The 17,356-nt window shown below is 45.9% G+C and overlaps 1 protein-coding gene across 3 annotated transcripts in view; it reads left to right on the top strand.

Annotated features, from left to right (window-relative positions):
* FHL2 (four and a half LIM domains 2) overlaps positions 1-13,251 on the top strand; it is a 198,144-nt gene extending 184,893 nt beyond the window's left edge. For 2 of the 3 annotated variants that reach the window (XM_077296673.1, XM_077296672.1), the window contains exons 5-6: positions 6,244-6,430; positions 10,841-13,251. In XM_077296673.1, coding sequence (XP_077152788.1) covers positions 6,244-6,430; positions 10,841-10,992 — 339 coding nt within the window. In that variant the 3' untranslated portion in view covers positions 10,993-13,251. The remainder of the gene's footprint in view (positions 1-6,243; positions 6,431-10,840) is intronic. The other variant, XM_077296671.1, reaches the window with a different exon arrangement.
* Positions 13,252-17,356: the final 4,105 nt, after the last annotated feature.

Below are 17,356 nucleotides of genomic sequence, written 5' to 3'. Positions count from 1 at the left end.
CCCACTCACAGTAAATCCCCCCCAGAATATATGCCCCCCATCCCCACTCACATTAAATCCCCCCCACAATATTTTCCCCCATGCCCACTCACAGTAAATCCCCCCCTGCACCTTCGGTGTCTTCAGCTCCACTCACAGTAAATCCCCCCCACAATAAATGCCCCCATCCCCACTCACAGTAAATCCCCCCCACAATAAATGCCCCCATCCCCACTCACAGTAAATCCCCCCCACAATAAATGCCCCCATCCCCACTCACAGTAAATCCCCCCCACAATAAATACCCCCATCCCCACTCACAGTAAATCCCCCCCACAATAAATGCCCCCATCCCCACTCACAGTAAATCCCCCCCACAATAAATGCCCCCATCCCCACTCACAGTAAATCCCCCCCACAATAAATGCCCCCATCCCCACTCACAGTAAATCCCCCCCACAATAAATGCCCCCATCCCCACTCACAGTAAATCCCCCCCACAATATATGCCCCCCTTCCCCACACAGTAAATTCCCCCCACAATATATGCCCCCATCCCCACACAGTAAATTCCCCCCCTGCACTTTCGGTGTCTTCAGCTCCACTGGAGCACTTACCACCGCTCTGCATCTCCTGCTCTGCCGCGCAGGTGAGTGACGTCAGCAGCGTGATCACATGACCTGATCACGCTGCTGGCCTCGCTCTGACCCGGCAGTCAGAGCTTCAATTGTACTCGCATCACAGATACGAGTACAATTGAACACTGGGAGCCGGCGCGCTGCAGCTTCTCTGTGCCGGCTGTCAGCTTGACAGTCGGCACAGAGAACAGCTGACTCCCAGCGCGGGGGGTGACAGAATGCAGCCGCCGGGGGAGACACTGCGGACCGCCGCTTTAGGCGGCCCGACTGCGCCCCCCTGCCGGCTGCTCCCCCCTAGATACGCCACTGACTCACCCCCGCATTGTGCCGCCCCCCGCATTGTGCCGCCCGGGGCGGCCCGCCCCCCCCGCACCCCCCTTCCTACGCCACTGCCCTGCCCCCTCGAGAGAAGGATAAGGCTGCTGTGCCCAATCTGCCCTCTGACAGGACACAACAGCTCAGTTCTGAAGACTGAAGATTTTCAGAGAAGTTTGGAGGATAAGTGACACTTGTGTGAATCTTGATAGGGGGCTGCTGTGTTCTGTCAGGGGGAAGATTGGGGGCAGATTGGGCACAGCCAGCATTATCCTTCTCTGCAGGAGGTGAGAGGGGGAGGGGGTCACCAGCACAGACCGCGCTGTGCTCTTATCAGGATCTATAGCTGACACATAGACAGGGGTCATGACATAGCAGCATCCTCAGTGAGCGGCTGCTGTGCTGATACTATGGCTGATGCAGTGACTGAGCACACAGCCGGCTCACTGAGGATGCGTCTGCTGCATGCGCTGACTGGAGCCTGTCAGGACACCATCCGCCAGCATAGGCTGTCTGGCTCAGGCGCTCAGGCTCCCAGCTGTGAGTTTTGTCTGGCTGGTTATCAAAATTAGGGGTGTACCTACACCGTTTTTTAAAAAAAATATATTTATTTATAGCGCAGGAGCGACAGATGAATACTCCCATCTGCAGCTCCTGCGCTCACTGTAATTAGCGGCAGTAGGTGTCTGATGATGGGGGCAGTAGTCCTATCATGTGACACCAGTGATCGGAGGTGAAGTTTACACCTCCGATCACAGCTGAGTGCTCCCGCTGTCTTCTGACAGCGGGGAGTCGCGGCTCTCTGACCGGCGCGGATGATTACCCCACCGATCAGAAGCGGTGTTTGCGGCGCTGTCATGCATATGACAGCATGGCAAACACTAATGTCGGGCGGGGGGGTCTGCTGCTGGATGACAGGCTGCATGAACACATCATGCAGCCTGTCATCTAGATGTAGCAGAGCCGGGTGTGATGATGTCACATCCGGCTCTCCTTGACTTCTCTGCAGCAAATTTTCTGCAAGAAAAGTCAACCTAGCGTATTTGCAGCGTTTTTTCACCACCCATTCAAGTCAATGGGTGAAAAACGCTGAAAAAACGCTGAAAGTGACATGCCCTATGTAAAAAAATACGCTGCAAAGCACAAAACACTGACCAAACAAAAACCCAATGTGTGTGCATGAGATTTTTTAAATCTTATAGGCTTTGCTGGTACTGTAAAAGCAGCTGAAAATTAGCATTAAAAAAGGCAGCAAAAAAAGGCAGCAAAAACGCCCTGTGTGAACTTACCCTAAGGGTACTTGTAAATCATTAGACTGCACTCGGATGTCTTCTGAGTGAAATCCGATGTAAGTGCACAGAGACAATGGAGACGATGGAGAAATTATGTTCTCCATCTTCTCCGCACCTGTAACACCCCAGGTAACCGGTTGTTACAGTGGCATTGCTTTCCTTTCGGGGAGGGTGATGCCATGCTTGGAAGCGAGGAAGGATCCCTTTAACAGGTAACAAGTACATGCAACACTGTTCTGACTCCAGGCCAAAAGAGGGAGCTCGAGACCCGGATTCAGGGGAACTTCCCTATATATTCTGGCATGGGGGAGGAGTTAGGCAGTCTGTCAGAGGGATAGAGGAGAGAGAGGAGTCAGACAGAGAGAGAGCCTGAGGAGTGGAAAGCTGGGGCAGTGTAGACAAGTGGTTCTGCAGCTCCTGGAAAGAGGAGAAACAGAACAGGCTGTAGGAGACTGATAGGGGAGAAGAGGTGAAGGAGAGGAAAGAGCTGGAGGGGAGCTGCGACTGAGCTCCCTCCACACTGAAGTGCAAGAATATCGGAGGCCGGAAGTCCAAGGTTATGGGGGTAACTGTATGCCCCACAGCAGAAACCGGTGGGCAGGAGATTTTAAGTCGCCTGTCCACCATTAACACCTGAAGGCACAGCAGCATATAGAGCCCGGAGTCGCAACCAGAGACATCTGTAAAAAGTGTCGAGTTGCCTGCCATGCAGGTAGTGTCCTACTCAAAGGGAGAAAGAGAGAGGGAGGACCTTGTGTGAAGCCTTAGGCAGCAAGGGACTACAACACAGCGCAGTAAGGAAGGCTTCCAACCCCACCTGGCTAGGGGGATTCCGAATCGCTTCCAAGCTGGCCGGACCTCACCAGTACCTGTGATCCGTACCCTGGACTGTGGCTGCATCATACCAGTAAAAGGTAAAGAGACAGCAACCTTGTGTCCTCTCATTCTTTTGTGCACTTCGCCATCTACCATCTTTACCTACTACACCGGGAGCCCTTGGGACTAAGCTTCACCTGTGGGAAGCCATACCATCCCTGCTGCAGTACCATCACCCCAGTGGACCCCTTTAAGCAGCGTCGGTCATCCCTGATCGAATACCACAGGTGGCGTCATGAACATTCTTTATTCCACAACCCCTTTTAAAGTCCTTCTCTTTAACTTGGACGCCCAGGGTCACGGACTGGGTCGCTCCCGCCGTGACTACCCCTTTAACGACCACCGGACCTGGCCCTAGTACCCCAGGGTCCTAGCGGGCGCTCCACACCTGTGATATGATTCTTTCAGGCAAGAGATTTGGATCACACACAGAGAACACTCGAATCAAAATCTGATTGAGTTTTATCCCATTGTCATTACCATAATCAGCCCAATTTTTTCACATGATAGAATATACGGCAGTGTGAACGAACTCTTAAAGAGAACGTGTCAGCAGGATTTAGCAATGTAAAGTAAATGTATGGTCATAATGGTGTGGTTAAACTGATTAAATTGATACCTTTGGTGAATCAAGAGGATTTGTGGTTCTTATTTTATCAGAATTTGACGTTTTCTTCTAATGATATTTCAGTGCACAAGGGTGGGACTGTGGGTAGGGTCTTCTCCTCCTGCTTCCGCCCCTCCATCTGCCTCTAGGGTTTCAATGTCAGGTCATCGTTTATTCAGTAATCTGCCTTCTATTCGACATTTCACTTGGGCGTGAGTGGCGCGTGCGCAGTTTGATTTCACGGCTGGTCTTCAAAAAATGGGACATGCGCAGTTCGAGATCTCGAATCAATGAAGTCTTCATTCATTTCAAACACATTAATTTCCCTATTGCTGTGCTTTAGAATGCTATTAACCTGTACATTAACCCTATATCTACAGGATAATAATGTTTGGGGACATGACAGGTTCCCTTTAATTTTAGCAATGTTACTCAGATGGAACATGAGGAAAGTATGATGGTCGACTTTTGGCTCTAGAGTCACAGTTCTCCATCATTATGTAAGATTTATTAGAAATATTAAAATATCATTAAAAAAGATATCAAGCAAGTCAGGACTTTAGTATACTCAATATCAAGCTGATAAAAATTCCATATATTCCCAAGTTTTCTATTTTTTCCATTCTTGGGAATGCTTTGTGGGAGATGTAATGGTTGCCATTAGGATTGTTATGCAGGTTTCCCAATTTCCTGAATGGCAAAGCAGGGAATAAATCACAGCCGAACTAGACAGATCTGCTATTCAGGAATCTAGTAATTCTTGGACACAACATCTGGGAGCTGTAACATTTGTTGTCAACACTCGTTTAACGAAACACATATGACTTAGTAAAAGCTCAACAGATTTTTTACGAGCTTTATATAGAAGAGGACAACATAAAGAGTAGATAAACTTTTATTGTAGTTAATCATAATTTTGGCCATCTTGGAAAGTTATGGAATTTTGCATGTCGATGGCTTCCAAAGCCATTCTTTTCCCTAGTCTACTTGGGTGTACAGGAGTAGAGGTGATGGCAGTGAAATAGTCAGCTTGGCATGTGCGTCTCACAAAAGCTGCATTTACACTGGCCAATAATTGATCATAATGCTAACGACCCATCATTCACGATGAATGTGTAACGTGATTGGGTTGAGAAAGTTAACGTGTCGTTCACGGTGTATGAAATCGTGTAGCGAAGCAAAAGAAAACTAATTACATTTTAGAGCGCTGTGTAATGTAAATGGAGACTGTTGACTCGTTTCAAGGCAATAAATAGCTCAGTAGCTTTTGGAGCACTGGAACGAGTACGTGTTTGTGATTTGCAAAAAAAAATTCACTTCACTAATTCGATTTCATTTTCTTGGCACAGTATCAACGGAGATGTTTTCGTACAATACTTTGTGAATTCATGCAACTGAAATAAATAGTGTCACTTAGACCTTGTTCGGACATCATTTTTTTTGCTGTCCATGAAAAACAGACCGGGTTTCATTACTGATTTTCACCAGAGTTTGATCCAAGTTTCATCAGTTTTTTTCACTGTGATCACAGTGCACAATGTTGTCATGATATGCTCACTTGCTATGAGCACCGACCACCAGGCGGCGCTCATAAGGATCCAACAACGGCAACCACAAGGGTCTCCTGCTGACCCCGGGTTGTCATGCCAACCCATCAGCGACCTGCACGTGCATGTTAAATGCCGCTGTCAGCGTGTGACAGTGGCATTGAACATGTTAACAGCTGCGGGTGAATTGTGATTCCACCTGCGGCAGTTCTGGGCACATGTCAGCTGATCAGATCAGCTGTCATGTGCCGGAAAAGGTGCGGGCTCTTCTCTGCAGCCCGCACTAAACAGGGGGAGGCGTCCAATGAGGGACTGTGTCCGTCATTGGACTTTAAGGGGTTTATGGTCTACCCTTAGGATAGGTCATCAATATCTGATCAGTGAGGTATGACACCTGGCACCCCAGCCATTTAGTTGTTCCTGGAGTCTATTGATTTGGATAGGGGCGGATGTGCAGTACCCGGCCGCAGCCACTATACCGTTGACGGAGCTGTCCTGGGTAGCTTTGCAACTGAGCTCATTGGGAACAAATGATAAGCTGGGTGCTGCACCACTATCGATCAGATATTGGTTAGGATAGGTCATTAATGTAAAAGTCCTGGACAAATCTGGGGACAAGCTGCTACATGAGATTGGATAAGCACAACACTCAGAGGATGAGACCGGCATTGACCCTTTCACTGCCAGCATCTGTACTCCAAATGGTTACATTCTGACATCAATGCAGTGAAAGGCACGCAAACAGATTGGGGAAAAGAAGGGGTTTGGAAGCCACAACATACAATTCTCTCACAGGAATGTAGACTAATCCCCTAATAAATTATTTTGCAAAGTTTCATAACATTGTGGACTTAAATAAATAAATACATTTATTAATGTTTAGTTACTGTTTAAGATCTTGTTTTTAAAGCATTTCATATCTTCAAGGTTAGTAAAACTTTTATTTCCAAAGGCTAAGATCTGTTATCAACTCTTTTTTTTAATTCAAGGCCATCACAACAGGAGGTGTCACCTATCGGGATCAGCCGTGGCATAAGGAATGTTTTATTTGTACGGGCTGCAAGAAACCATTGTCTGGGCAAAGATTCACTTCTCGGGATGAGTTTGCTTACTGCCTGAATTGCTTCTGCAATTTGTATGCCAAGAAATGTGCTGGATGCACCAGTCCCATAAGTGGTACATATGCGTAATTATTATATCTGACATTAAAAATGTTGGCTACTACTTTTAGAATGAATGGTGATTAGTGAAGAGCGAGTGTTCTCGTTGCTCTAGTTTTCCGAGCATGCTCCGGTGTTCTCCGAGTATCTTGGGCGTGCTCGTAAATTATGTTTGAGACCCCGCAACTGCATGATTTGTGGCTGCTAGACAGCCTGAATACATGTGGGGATTCCCTAGCAAACAGACAACCCCTGCATGTGCTCAGGTTGTCTAGCAGCAGCAAATCATGCAGCTGTGGGGACTCAAGCATAATCTACGAGTACGCCCAAGATACTCGGAGAACACCCGAGCATACTCAGAAAACTCGAGCAACGAGCATACTCACTCTTCACTAATCACCATTCCGAGCACGCCCAAGATACTCAGAGATCACCCGAGCATGCTCAGAGAACTCGAGCTATCTTTGGTGGGGCTGTGATCAGCCCTGGTAGTAGCCTTAAATGGGAGTTGAGCTGTGATATTCCACTCCATACCAAGATTAGTACAGCTGATATGGGAAAGCGACAAGTGTCAAACAAACCTAATCTAACCTATTCTTTTAAAACCCTTTTTAAAAAAATTAAAAAGCACTGAAAAGAATGAAATGTAGACAATTAATTATGATACAGAATATTAACGGGAGTAATATACTGTATATGTTTATTGGACTTGTATTTTATTCATATAAATCCCTGCTGTTTGTATGTATGAGTCCAGTGGGTGGTCCTAGTAGTGATTGACAACAATCTCCGCAGGCTCAGTCATACAGGGAAGACAGTCAATCACTGAATAGGACCGCCCACTGGACTCATATATATACCAAGGATTTCTATGAATAACATGCAAGTTTTAACTTAAACTTTTCCCACAGCAATATACATCAATCGTTTCGAGTTTGGCTGACTCAAATAAAAAGTTGGAAATTTACAAAAAATACTGCAATAAAAACACATAAAGCATACTAATTAGATGCCATCACATATTAGCAGCACCTGGAAAGAAAAGTATTAACTCTAGAATGGGATGTTGTGGACATGCATGTGTCCCATAGACAAACATGTAACATTTTTTTCTACAATAGTTACATCTATAACAATATTAGTGCAGAACCGGCTCTTAATGACTAGAGATGAGTGAACCGCAACTTAAAAGTTCTGGCTTCGGACCGGATAGTTAGTGTCTGGTGTTAAACCCTAAACATGGACTTCTCCCGGAAGACTTGTGAAATGTTCAGCGTTCCGTGGGAAGTCCATTGCAGAGAGAGAGAAAATTTTCCAGCTCAAAAGTTCGGGTCCCTTTTTTTGTATGAGGTTCAGGTTCTGGTTCAAGTTTGGGTACCTGAACCAAACTTTGGAATTAAGTTTGGATCGTGTACCAGAACCCTAACTTCCACGGGTCCACTCTTCCCTGATAATGACACAAAATACTCACAGGAGATGACTGATGTTAGTTTGTACTACTGAGAATCTTACACCACATCAGTATTATACTGATTTGAAGTATTCACCAGCCAAAAAAGGAGTACCGTATTTTTTGGCATATAAGACGCACTTTTTCCCCAAAAAAATTGTGAGGAAAATGGGGGGGTGCGTCTTATATTCGGAACGCAGGCTTACCGGCATTGTGGCGGCGACAGAGGTGCGGGCATGATGTGGCACGGTGAGCTGTATGGCGTGAGCAGGTCCCATCCATATTTGAGGTGAATCCGCGGCCCGGTATTGATGGAGAGCAGCAGCGCTGGTGAGTTACGGTATTTTCCGGTGGCGGCGGCCATCTTGCTGAGGCCGCGCGTGCGCAGATTCACTACTCTGCGTCCCAGGGCTTCAGGAAAATGGCCGCGGGAGGCCGCGCGTGCGCAGATGGAGATCGCGGCGGCCATTTTCCTGAAGCCCTGGGACGCAGAGTAGTGAATCTGCGCACGCGCGGCCTCAGCAAGAAGGCCGCCGCCACCGGAAAATACCGTAACTCACCAGCGCTGCTGCTCTCCATCAATACCGGGCCGCGGATTCACCTCAAATATGGATGGGACCTGCTCACGCCATATAGCTCACCGTGCCACATCATGCCCGCACCTCTGTCGCCGCCACAATGCCGGTAAGCCCGCCGCCACCAGGAAAACCACCCAGCTCTGCTGCTCTCCTTCACTACTGCTGTGGCGTCACCTCAAATGTGGAAGGGACCCTGGCCGCTGCCACCTGAGGAAGTGACCGCACGTCTGCCACCGCCACAGCAACCTCCCCATGGACACCAGGCCATGGCGTCGCCCACCTAAGCAGGATGGGACCCTGCTCAGGTGCACGCCGTTCCGCCCACCGCACCTCAGCATCACCTCACCTCTGCCACCACCATGCCTCCTGTGACCCTGCTCTGCCACTGCCTGCCCTCAGGTAAGAGATCTTAAATTCGGACAATAAGACGGACCCCCATCTTATAAAAAATCTTTTTTTCTGCATTTTTCACCCCAAATTTGGGGTGCATCTTATAGTACGGTGCGTCTTATAGGCCGAAAAATACGGTATGTGCAAAAAGAAAAAATGTTTAGACTGAAATGTCTCCTTTCAAATATGAATCCAATCTAAAATGATATTGGAAATAAGGTTTTCAACAAACAAGGTCTTCAAAGGGAAGCTGTCATGTTGAAAATGGTATCTAATCTGCAGGCAGGATATTCAAGAGCAGAAGGGAGCTTATTATATTTATATACATTTTTATGGGAAAGTTTCATTAAAACCTACATTTTATTTCTTGAAATATGAGAGGTTTGTATGCACATGAGCCGGTGGGTGGTCCTGTTCACGGTTTGATCTTATTCCCTCCATGACTGTACATCCAGAGATAGCTATTACTCACCAGTGGAACCACCCACTTAACATATATAGAGTGGAGTCTACTCAACACTGTTAAAATGCCAGGGTTGAGTAAAAATGTAATGTATAAAAACCATACCAAGAATAATTTAAAAACGTTTGCCATTCCAAAACTTTGATCTTCTTCTGACAAAGCCATTCTTTCATTTATTTGGAGTTATGCTTAGGGTCTTTGTCGTGCTGAAAGGTGAAATTCCTCTTCATGTTCTGTTTTTTCAGCAGAGGCCTGAAGGTTTTGATGTAAAATTGACAGCCGAAAAAAACAGCCCCAAAGCATATTTCTGCCTCCACCATGCTTCACTGGGGAGATGGGCTTCTTTTGGGGATGCACAGTGTTGGCTTTGTGCCAAATATACCTTTTAGAATTATGGACAAAAAATTACATTTTAGTCTCATCATGTCACAACAAGTTCTCTCACATACTTTTGGCAGATATAAGTTTTGGCAAAATATAGTTGGGCTTGGATGTTTTTCTTTGTATAAAAAGGCTTCCATCTTGCCATCCCACAACACACACACCAGACCTGAAGAATACGGGAGATTGTTGTAAAATGCAGTTCACAACCAGTAATTGTCACACATTCCTGCAGATTCTTTAATTTGCAATAGACCTTTTGGCAGCCTCTTGGACCAAATTTCTTCTTGCCTTTTCATTCATTTTTGAGATACATCCAGTTTTAGGTAACGCAACTTTTGTACCAAATTTAAGCCACTTCTTGATGACTGTATTCACAGTGTACCGTGGTATACCAAGTATGTATTTAATGTCTTGGAAATGTTGTTGTACCCTTCTTGTGACTGATAACTTTCAACAATGAGATCCCTTTGCTGTGTTGTATGCTGTTTACAGACCATATAACCATTAATCAGAATCCCTGCAAATGACGGTGGCTGCGTAGTGACTACTATTAAACATGAGTTTAAACGTGATTGGCTAATAGTGAACGCAACCATATTCCCAGTTATAAAAGGGGGTTCACACTTATGCAACCACATTGTTTTAGTTTGTTATTATAAATATTCCCTTCAAAATGGCTTCAGTTTGTTTCTCAATGGATTTGTGCAGATTATAGATGACATTAAAGGAGGAAAAAGTCCTGAAAAAAATTATTTTTTGTTTGATTTTTATACAAGATGAAAACCTGCCATTTTAACAGGGCTGTGTAGACTTTTTATATCCACTGTACATGCAAACACCAGGGTTTTCAATAAATAAAATGTAGATTCTTTCCCACAAACCTATTTATCTTTCTACTCAGCTTCTCCTTCTCTATACCATGCTGTCTGCAGATCACACCTATGTATAACTTGACAGGTTTCTTTCAAAGAATATACAGGAATCCTATAAGGCTACTTCCATGCTATATATATTGATATTCCCAGTATGTCGTTCATTTTGCAATACTTGGGAGATCTCTGGTCCTCTATATGAACATTAATATGTTCCTGTACTTATTCGCATATTATGTATTAGTTTTTGTAATATTGTTTTATGTTTGTGATTTCTTTCAAATACCAGGGCTTGGAGGAACGAAATACATATCATTTGAGGAACGTCAATGGCACAGTGATTGCTTTAATTGTAAGAAGTGTGCTATTTCCTTGGTGGGTCGTGGATTTCTTACCGAAAGAGATGACATTCTGTGTCCTGAATGTGGAAAGGATATATAAAAAGGAAATATGGAAAAGATAGACAAAAGCATAAGACTAACAAATCAACAATATAACATATATGCTTCAAGAAATATGTGCAAATTGTGTGCTTTTCCTTTCCCTATTACTGGGACCCAGGCGTGTTTGTCCTTGATATCCCTGAGCAGATTACATACGATAGATGATGCGAATTACAAATGTTAGAGCTTCATATAACTTTATAAGCTAGACGATTTCTGGCGTTATATTTTAGAAGTATATTTTATTACAGTGTGTACAATAGTACTGTGCTAATGTACAAACTTTATTGCTTTTTAGTTAATCACATACCGTATATATTTTCTCTTTTATTCATTGTGATGTTTATAAAAGCATATACCCTGTTCACAATGCATTTTTGCGTTACATCTGGGTTTTATGTCTGAATTTCCCGAGAAATGGGATTTAGACGGAACCCACAAGTGCCTTCTACATCCTGAACGGAGTTCAAATGGACTCAGTTTCTGTTTTTGTTATAAATGTGTCTGTCATTTCAGACTTGCACAAGACTGGAGTATATTATGTTCTTGTGCCCATCTAAATAATACAAACAGAGTTAATTTTCGGGGTTTCTGTCTATATCACATTTTTCTGGGATTCAGACAAAATCCGTGGACATAATGTAGAAATGCAGTGTAAACATGGCTGTAGTTGGAATGGAGAAAATATATGGGATTGGAAACATCAATTGATAAACTTTAAAATTTTCTTTCCTTACTGCACCTTGTTTCTACCCTGGCAGTTACAATGCGTCTATCATTGCAAGATGACAAAAATATATTCTGATATCAGCCTATTGCTGTAATGACATTACATAACTACCCTACTTGATGGCTAAAATACTAAAAGCCCCAAGGAAGATGAGACAGACCCACTCTAGGTCAATAGGACCCTTCATTATTTATCAGAATTCATATCAAGGCAAATTAACCATATATGTCCTACTCTGATATACTCTAATATGAACAGAAATAATGACGCTAATGTGATAATAGAGTTACACATAATGGCTCTCTTCATGTTTTCACTTTGCTTAGTAAAGCACATCAATGTCATGCTACCTTTTGGAGTTCCTCAGAGGTACCGCCTCTGGGTACCATGTTGCATGGTCCATTACCACCAGGATGTACTGGTGACTCCTGGCGGACTTAACTAAGGGCCTGACAAGGTTCATGGTAATCCCGTCAAATGGGACTTCGAATTATGGGCAATGGCACTAGGGGACTGCAGAACTGGGCATGGGAGCAGTTAGCTGACAGGTAGGTCAGGATCGCCAGAAATTAACACTGTCCCGGTGACACCTAGGCCAGTAGAACCTCTGAAGAATCTGCTCTTGCATTTTTTCTACTCATAGATGCCCAATGAAGACAAGAGAATGGGCCAGATCTAATACCCTACACCTATAGGTACCCGGCACAAACAACTGCTCTATCACTTCCCCTCTTGGTTTAGTGACCCGATAAAGCAGCTTCTTATTTAAAGTAAAATATGGAAACCTGGTGTCAGATCCCAGGTCTTGAGAAACCCCATTTATCACATTCACCATATCAAAAGCCCCTTTCAACGTAAGATCTTGCATTTGGGCAGTCCCATAATTTCCTCCAGAAACCCCCATCTCAGGAATCTCGTCCTCATGGGTCACTGTCTCGACCTCGTCGCCAGCAATGAAGCACAGGGGAAACTCATCCGCCTACGACTGCAATGGAGATTCTTCATTGGTGGACTGTCTGAGTTAGTGGGCACCTTCACCTTTTCCCACAATTCTCAGAGCAGGCTAAAGTCCCGCCTGATTATCATTGCGTGTAGCAAGTGTTTTACTACCCCAACCTCATAGGACTCAGTGCCACGGTTTGTTTTTATCATTACTCTGGCAACAGGGTAGTCCTTGGCATCACCGTGGATACAGCGGATGCCCACGTTTCCCTAGGATCAATGGTGGAGGGCCCTTACGAGGGTCATCAAACTCCCTGAGTCTAAGAGATCTGACACCAGCACCCCATTTATTGCCATGGGACATGCCTGCGGCCCCTCTCTGGGCTAATAGTCCACTCTGCAGGTGGGATAGGCATAGTATGAATATTGCCTCCCTAGCCTCCAGTCCATATGTTCAGAGAACATAGGACACCAAGCGGCCATGTGTGCAGGAAGTGACATCTCCTGCAGATCAAGTCTTTACCTGCGGCCTTTGGCAACTCCTCCACAACCCCTTGGGACCTTGCACTCAGGGCCGGCTCCAGGTTTTTTTTTGAGGGCCCCGGGCGAAAGAGTCTCAGTGGGCCCCCCCTCCCTTTAACACATACCACGATTCATGATGCCCAGATACAGCAGAGAAATATAGGTAGAGTACAATGCCAGATTTCACTTCTTACATGAGTGATAAGAATTCTGCAGTGTATATATATATATACAGGACAGGAGGAGTGGTACTGTGCAGTGTATATATAGAGGAGCAGTGGTACTGTGCAGTGTATATATACAGGGGAGTGGTACTGTGCAGTGTATATATACAGGGGAGTGGTACTGTGCGGAGTATATATAGAGGGGAGTGGTACTGTGCAGTGTATATATACAGGGGAGAGGTACTCTGCGGTGTATATATACAGGGGAGAGGTACTGTGCAGTGTATATATACAGGGGAGTGGTACTGTGCAGTGTATATATACAGGGGAGTGGTACTGTGCGGAGTATATATAGAGGGGAGTGGTACTGTGCAGTGTATATATACAGGGGAGTGGTACTGTGCAGTGTATATATACAGGGGAGAGGTACTGTGCAGTGTATATATACAGGGGAGAGGTACTGTGCGGTGTATATATACAGGGGAGAGGTACTGTGCAGTGTATATATACAGGGGAGAGGTACTGTGCGGTATATATATATACAGGAGGAGTGGTACTGTGCAGTGTATATATACAGGAGGAGTGGTACTGTGCAGTGTATATATACAGGGGAGTGGTACTGTGCGGAGTATATATAGAGGGGAGTGGTACTGTGCAGTGTATATATACAGGGGAGAGGTACTCTGTGGTGTATATACAGGGGAGAGGTACTGTGCAGTGTATATATACAGGGGAGAGGTACTGTGCGGTGTCTATATACAGGGAAGAGGTACTGTGCGGTGTATATATATACAGGGGAGAGGTACTGTGCAGTGTATATATATATACAGGAGAGAGGTACTGTGCGGTATATATATACAGGACAGGAGGAGTGGTACTGTGCAGTGTATATATACAGGAGGAGTGGTACTGTGCAGTGTATATATACAGGAGGAGTGGTACTGTGCAGTGTATATATACAGGAGGAGTGGTACTGTGCAGTGTATATATACAGGACAGGAGGAGTGGTACTGTGCAGTGTGTATATACAGGAGGAGTGGTACTGTGCAGTGTGTATATACAGGACAGGAGGAGTGGTACTGTGCAGTGTACATATACAGGACAGGAGGAGTGGTACTGTGCAGTGTATATATACAGGACAGGAGGAGTGGTACTGTGCAGTGTGTATATACAGGAGGAGTGGTACTGTGCAGTGTGTATATACAGGACAGGAGGAGTGGTACTGTGCAGTGTGTATATACAGGAGGAGTGGTACTGTGCAGTGTGTATATACAGGAGGAGTGGTACTGTGCAGTGTGTATATACAGGACAGGAGGAGTGGTACTGTGCAGTGTACATATACAGGACAGGAGGAGTGGTACTGTGCAGTGTATATATACAGGACAGGAGGAGTGGTACTGTGCAGTGTGTATATACAGGAGGAGTGGTACTGTGCAGTGTGTATATACAGGACAGGAGGAGTGGTACTGTGCAGTGTGTATATACAGGAGGAGTGGTACTGTGCAGTGTGTATATACAGGACAGGAGGAGTGGTACTGTGCAGTGTACATATACAGGACAGGAGGAGTGGTACTGTGCAGTGTATATATACAGGACAGGAGGAGTGGTACTGTGCAGTGTATATATACAGGAGGAGAGGTACTGTGCAGTGTATATATACAGGGGAGAGGTACTGTGCGGAGTATATATAGAGGGGAGAGGTACTGTGTGGTGTATATACTTCAACAGCCGCCCAGCCCAGGCCCCCAGCACCTGTCCTGTATATATATTATATACACTGTATCTATACAGGCTGTGCTGGGGGCCTGGGCTGGGCGGCTGCTGTAGTGTATATATATATATGTGTCAGCTGCAGCCGCCCAGCCCATGGCCGCCCCAGGTCACCCAGACTGTCAGAACATACAACGATAGTATGGCACTCACTCAGGTGCCGGTAGGAGCTCCTCCAGTCCGGAATCTGCCTGTGCCTGATTAGTTCAGCACTGCACCCCAGGAGAGCAGCAGAGCAGGAGAACTCTCCGCCCACAATGTCACGCTGGCTGTGTCCTTAACCCCTATGTGCCTGGCCCTGCACTGACTGAGAAGATGCTTGTGCCAGGCAGGGCAAATTGAAAGGGTAGAAAGGGTTAAAGCGGCCAGATGGATCTATGACTGCGTGTGTGGGCCCCCCTGTCTTGTCAGGGCCCCGGCACTTGCCCGGGTACGCCGGGTGCTGACGCCGGCCCTGCACACGTGTTCACTGAGAGGTAGACACAGGAACACTTTCTCTTTAAGATCTTCACTGGTTTATTATATATGCCGCATAAACTATGGTGAAGTTAAAATAAGCACGGCCCTTTGGGTACAAACAGGAAAACAAAACAAATTGATACTGAGTCGCCCGCCAGAGCCGTGGGGTACTCGGTACCGAGTCCGGTACTTAAAGGGGATGTCACGGTGGCGGCGACCCGGTCCGTGGCCCTGGGCGTCCAAGTAAAAGGCAAAGGTCTTTTAAGGGAGTTGTAATAAAGTTTGTGTTCGTGGCGCCACCTGTGGTATTCGGTCAGTTGGCTTAAAGGGGTCCTCTGGGGTGATGTTATGGCAGCTAAGATGATATAACTTCCCACAGGTGAAGTTGGGTCCCCAGGGCTCCCGGTGTGTAGATGAGGATGGTGAGTTGTGCAGTAAAGAACGGAGGACACAGGTTTGCAGTCGCTTTACATGGTTTACTAGAGACTTCAGGTATCCACAGTCCAGGGCACCAGATCACAGGTACAGGCAGGGTGTGGCCGGCTTGGAAGCGAATTCAGAGTCCCCTTTACCAGGTAGAGCTGAAATCCTTCCTACTAGCGCTTTAATGTAGTCCCTTGCTGCCTGTGGCTTCTATCAAGGTCCTCACAGTTCTCTCTGTCCTCCTTTAAGTTGGGACACAAACCCGTATGACAGGTGGCTCGAGCCTTTTTACAGAGTCTCTATCACCACCCGGGCTCTATGCACCACTGTGTCTCCTGGGTATTATGGCGGACAGGTTATGTGGAGTCCAGCTGTCCTGCCAGTTTCTGCTGTAAGTCTTGGAGTCCCTCACAACCTCGGTCTTCCGGCTACCGGGATCTGTGCTCTGCAGGGAGGTAGCCCAATCGCAGCTGTCCTCCCCATTTGTCACTCTCCTGTGCTTCGCTCTCCTGCATGCTCTCAACAATCTGTTCTTTCCTTCCGCATATCACTATCCAGGAGCTGCAGCACCTCTGGCTGCATGGCCCCTCAAACGTCTCTCTGCCTCAGACTGCTCCAGTCTGCTGTCTGGCACCAACTAACTAACTTTCCCTCCAGGCCAGAATATATATATATATATATGAGTTACCCTGAAAACCAGGTAAAGAGCTCCCCCTTCTGGCCTGGAGTGTGAACATGTTGTATGTTTGTGTATACCTGATAGAGAAGATCTTCCCTCTCTTCCAAGGGTGACATCACTCTCCCCGTGAAGAAAGCAATGCCACTGTAACAACCAGGACCCTGAGGTGTTATAATAATAACACAAAGCACAGTCCTTGTGGTAGCTGGGATCCTCCGGCTCACGGTTAGCAAAAAACACATGGTACAGGGATGCAAAAATTCAAACACTTCTCTGGCGTTATCCTCTCCAGACACACTAAACACTGAATGCCTCAAGAGGCCGACTATTTAAATTCCGGACCACACCTTGGGTTGGAGATAAGGTGGACAACCTCCCACCCGTTTTATGGTTATCCACAAAAACCCAGCCCTTAAAATGGCCTATTAATCCCTCTCAACACATAGTGTGCTGGAGCAAACTTTTGGGTTTCAAATCACTGAAGCTAGTAGCCTCAGTGAAACATACCTCCCCTGTAGCACTTTGAAAGTGACTTTGTCACAGTATATTGTATTTATAGATTCTCATCTTACAGGGGCTTTGTAAGGCTAGCAGCAGCAAAAAGGAGAGCTGTCATCTCTTTCGTATTTAGTAGCTTTTCCTACAAATTGTATGCAATCCATATAGATGTAGT

The sequence above is a fragment of the Ranitomeya variabilis genome, chromosome 3 (assembly GCF_051348905.1).
Source record: "Ranitomeya variabilis isolate aRanVar5 chromosome 3, aRanVar5.hap1, whole genome shotgun sequence".
Classification (NCBI taxonomy): domain Eukaryota; kingdom Metazoa; phylum Chordata; class Amphibia; order Anura; family Dendrobatidae; genus Ranitomeya; species Ranitomeya variabilis.
The sequence above is the reverse complement of the archived record's forward strand: the minus strand, read 5'-3'. Positions and strand labels throughout refer to the sequence as shown.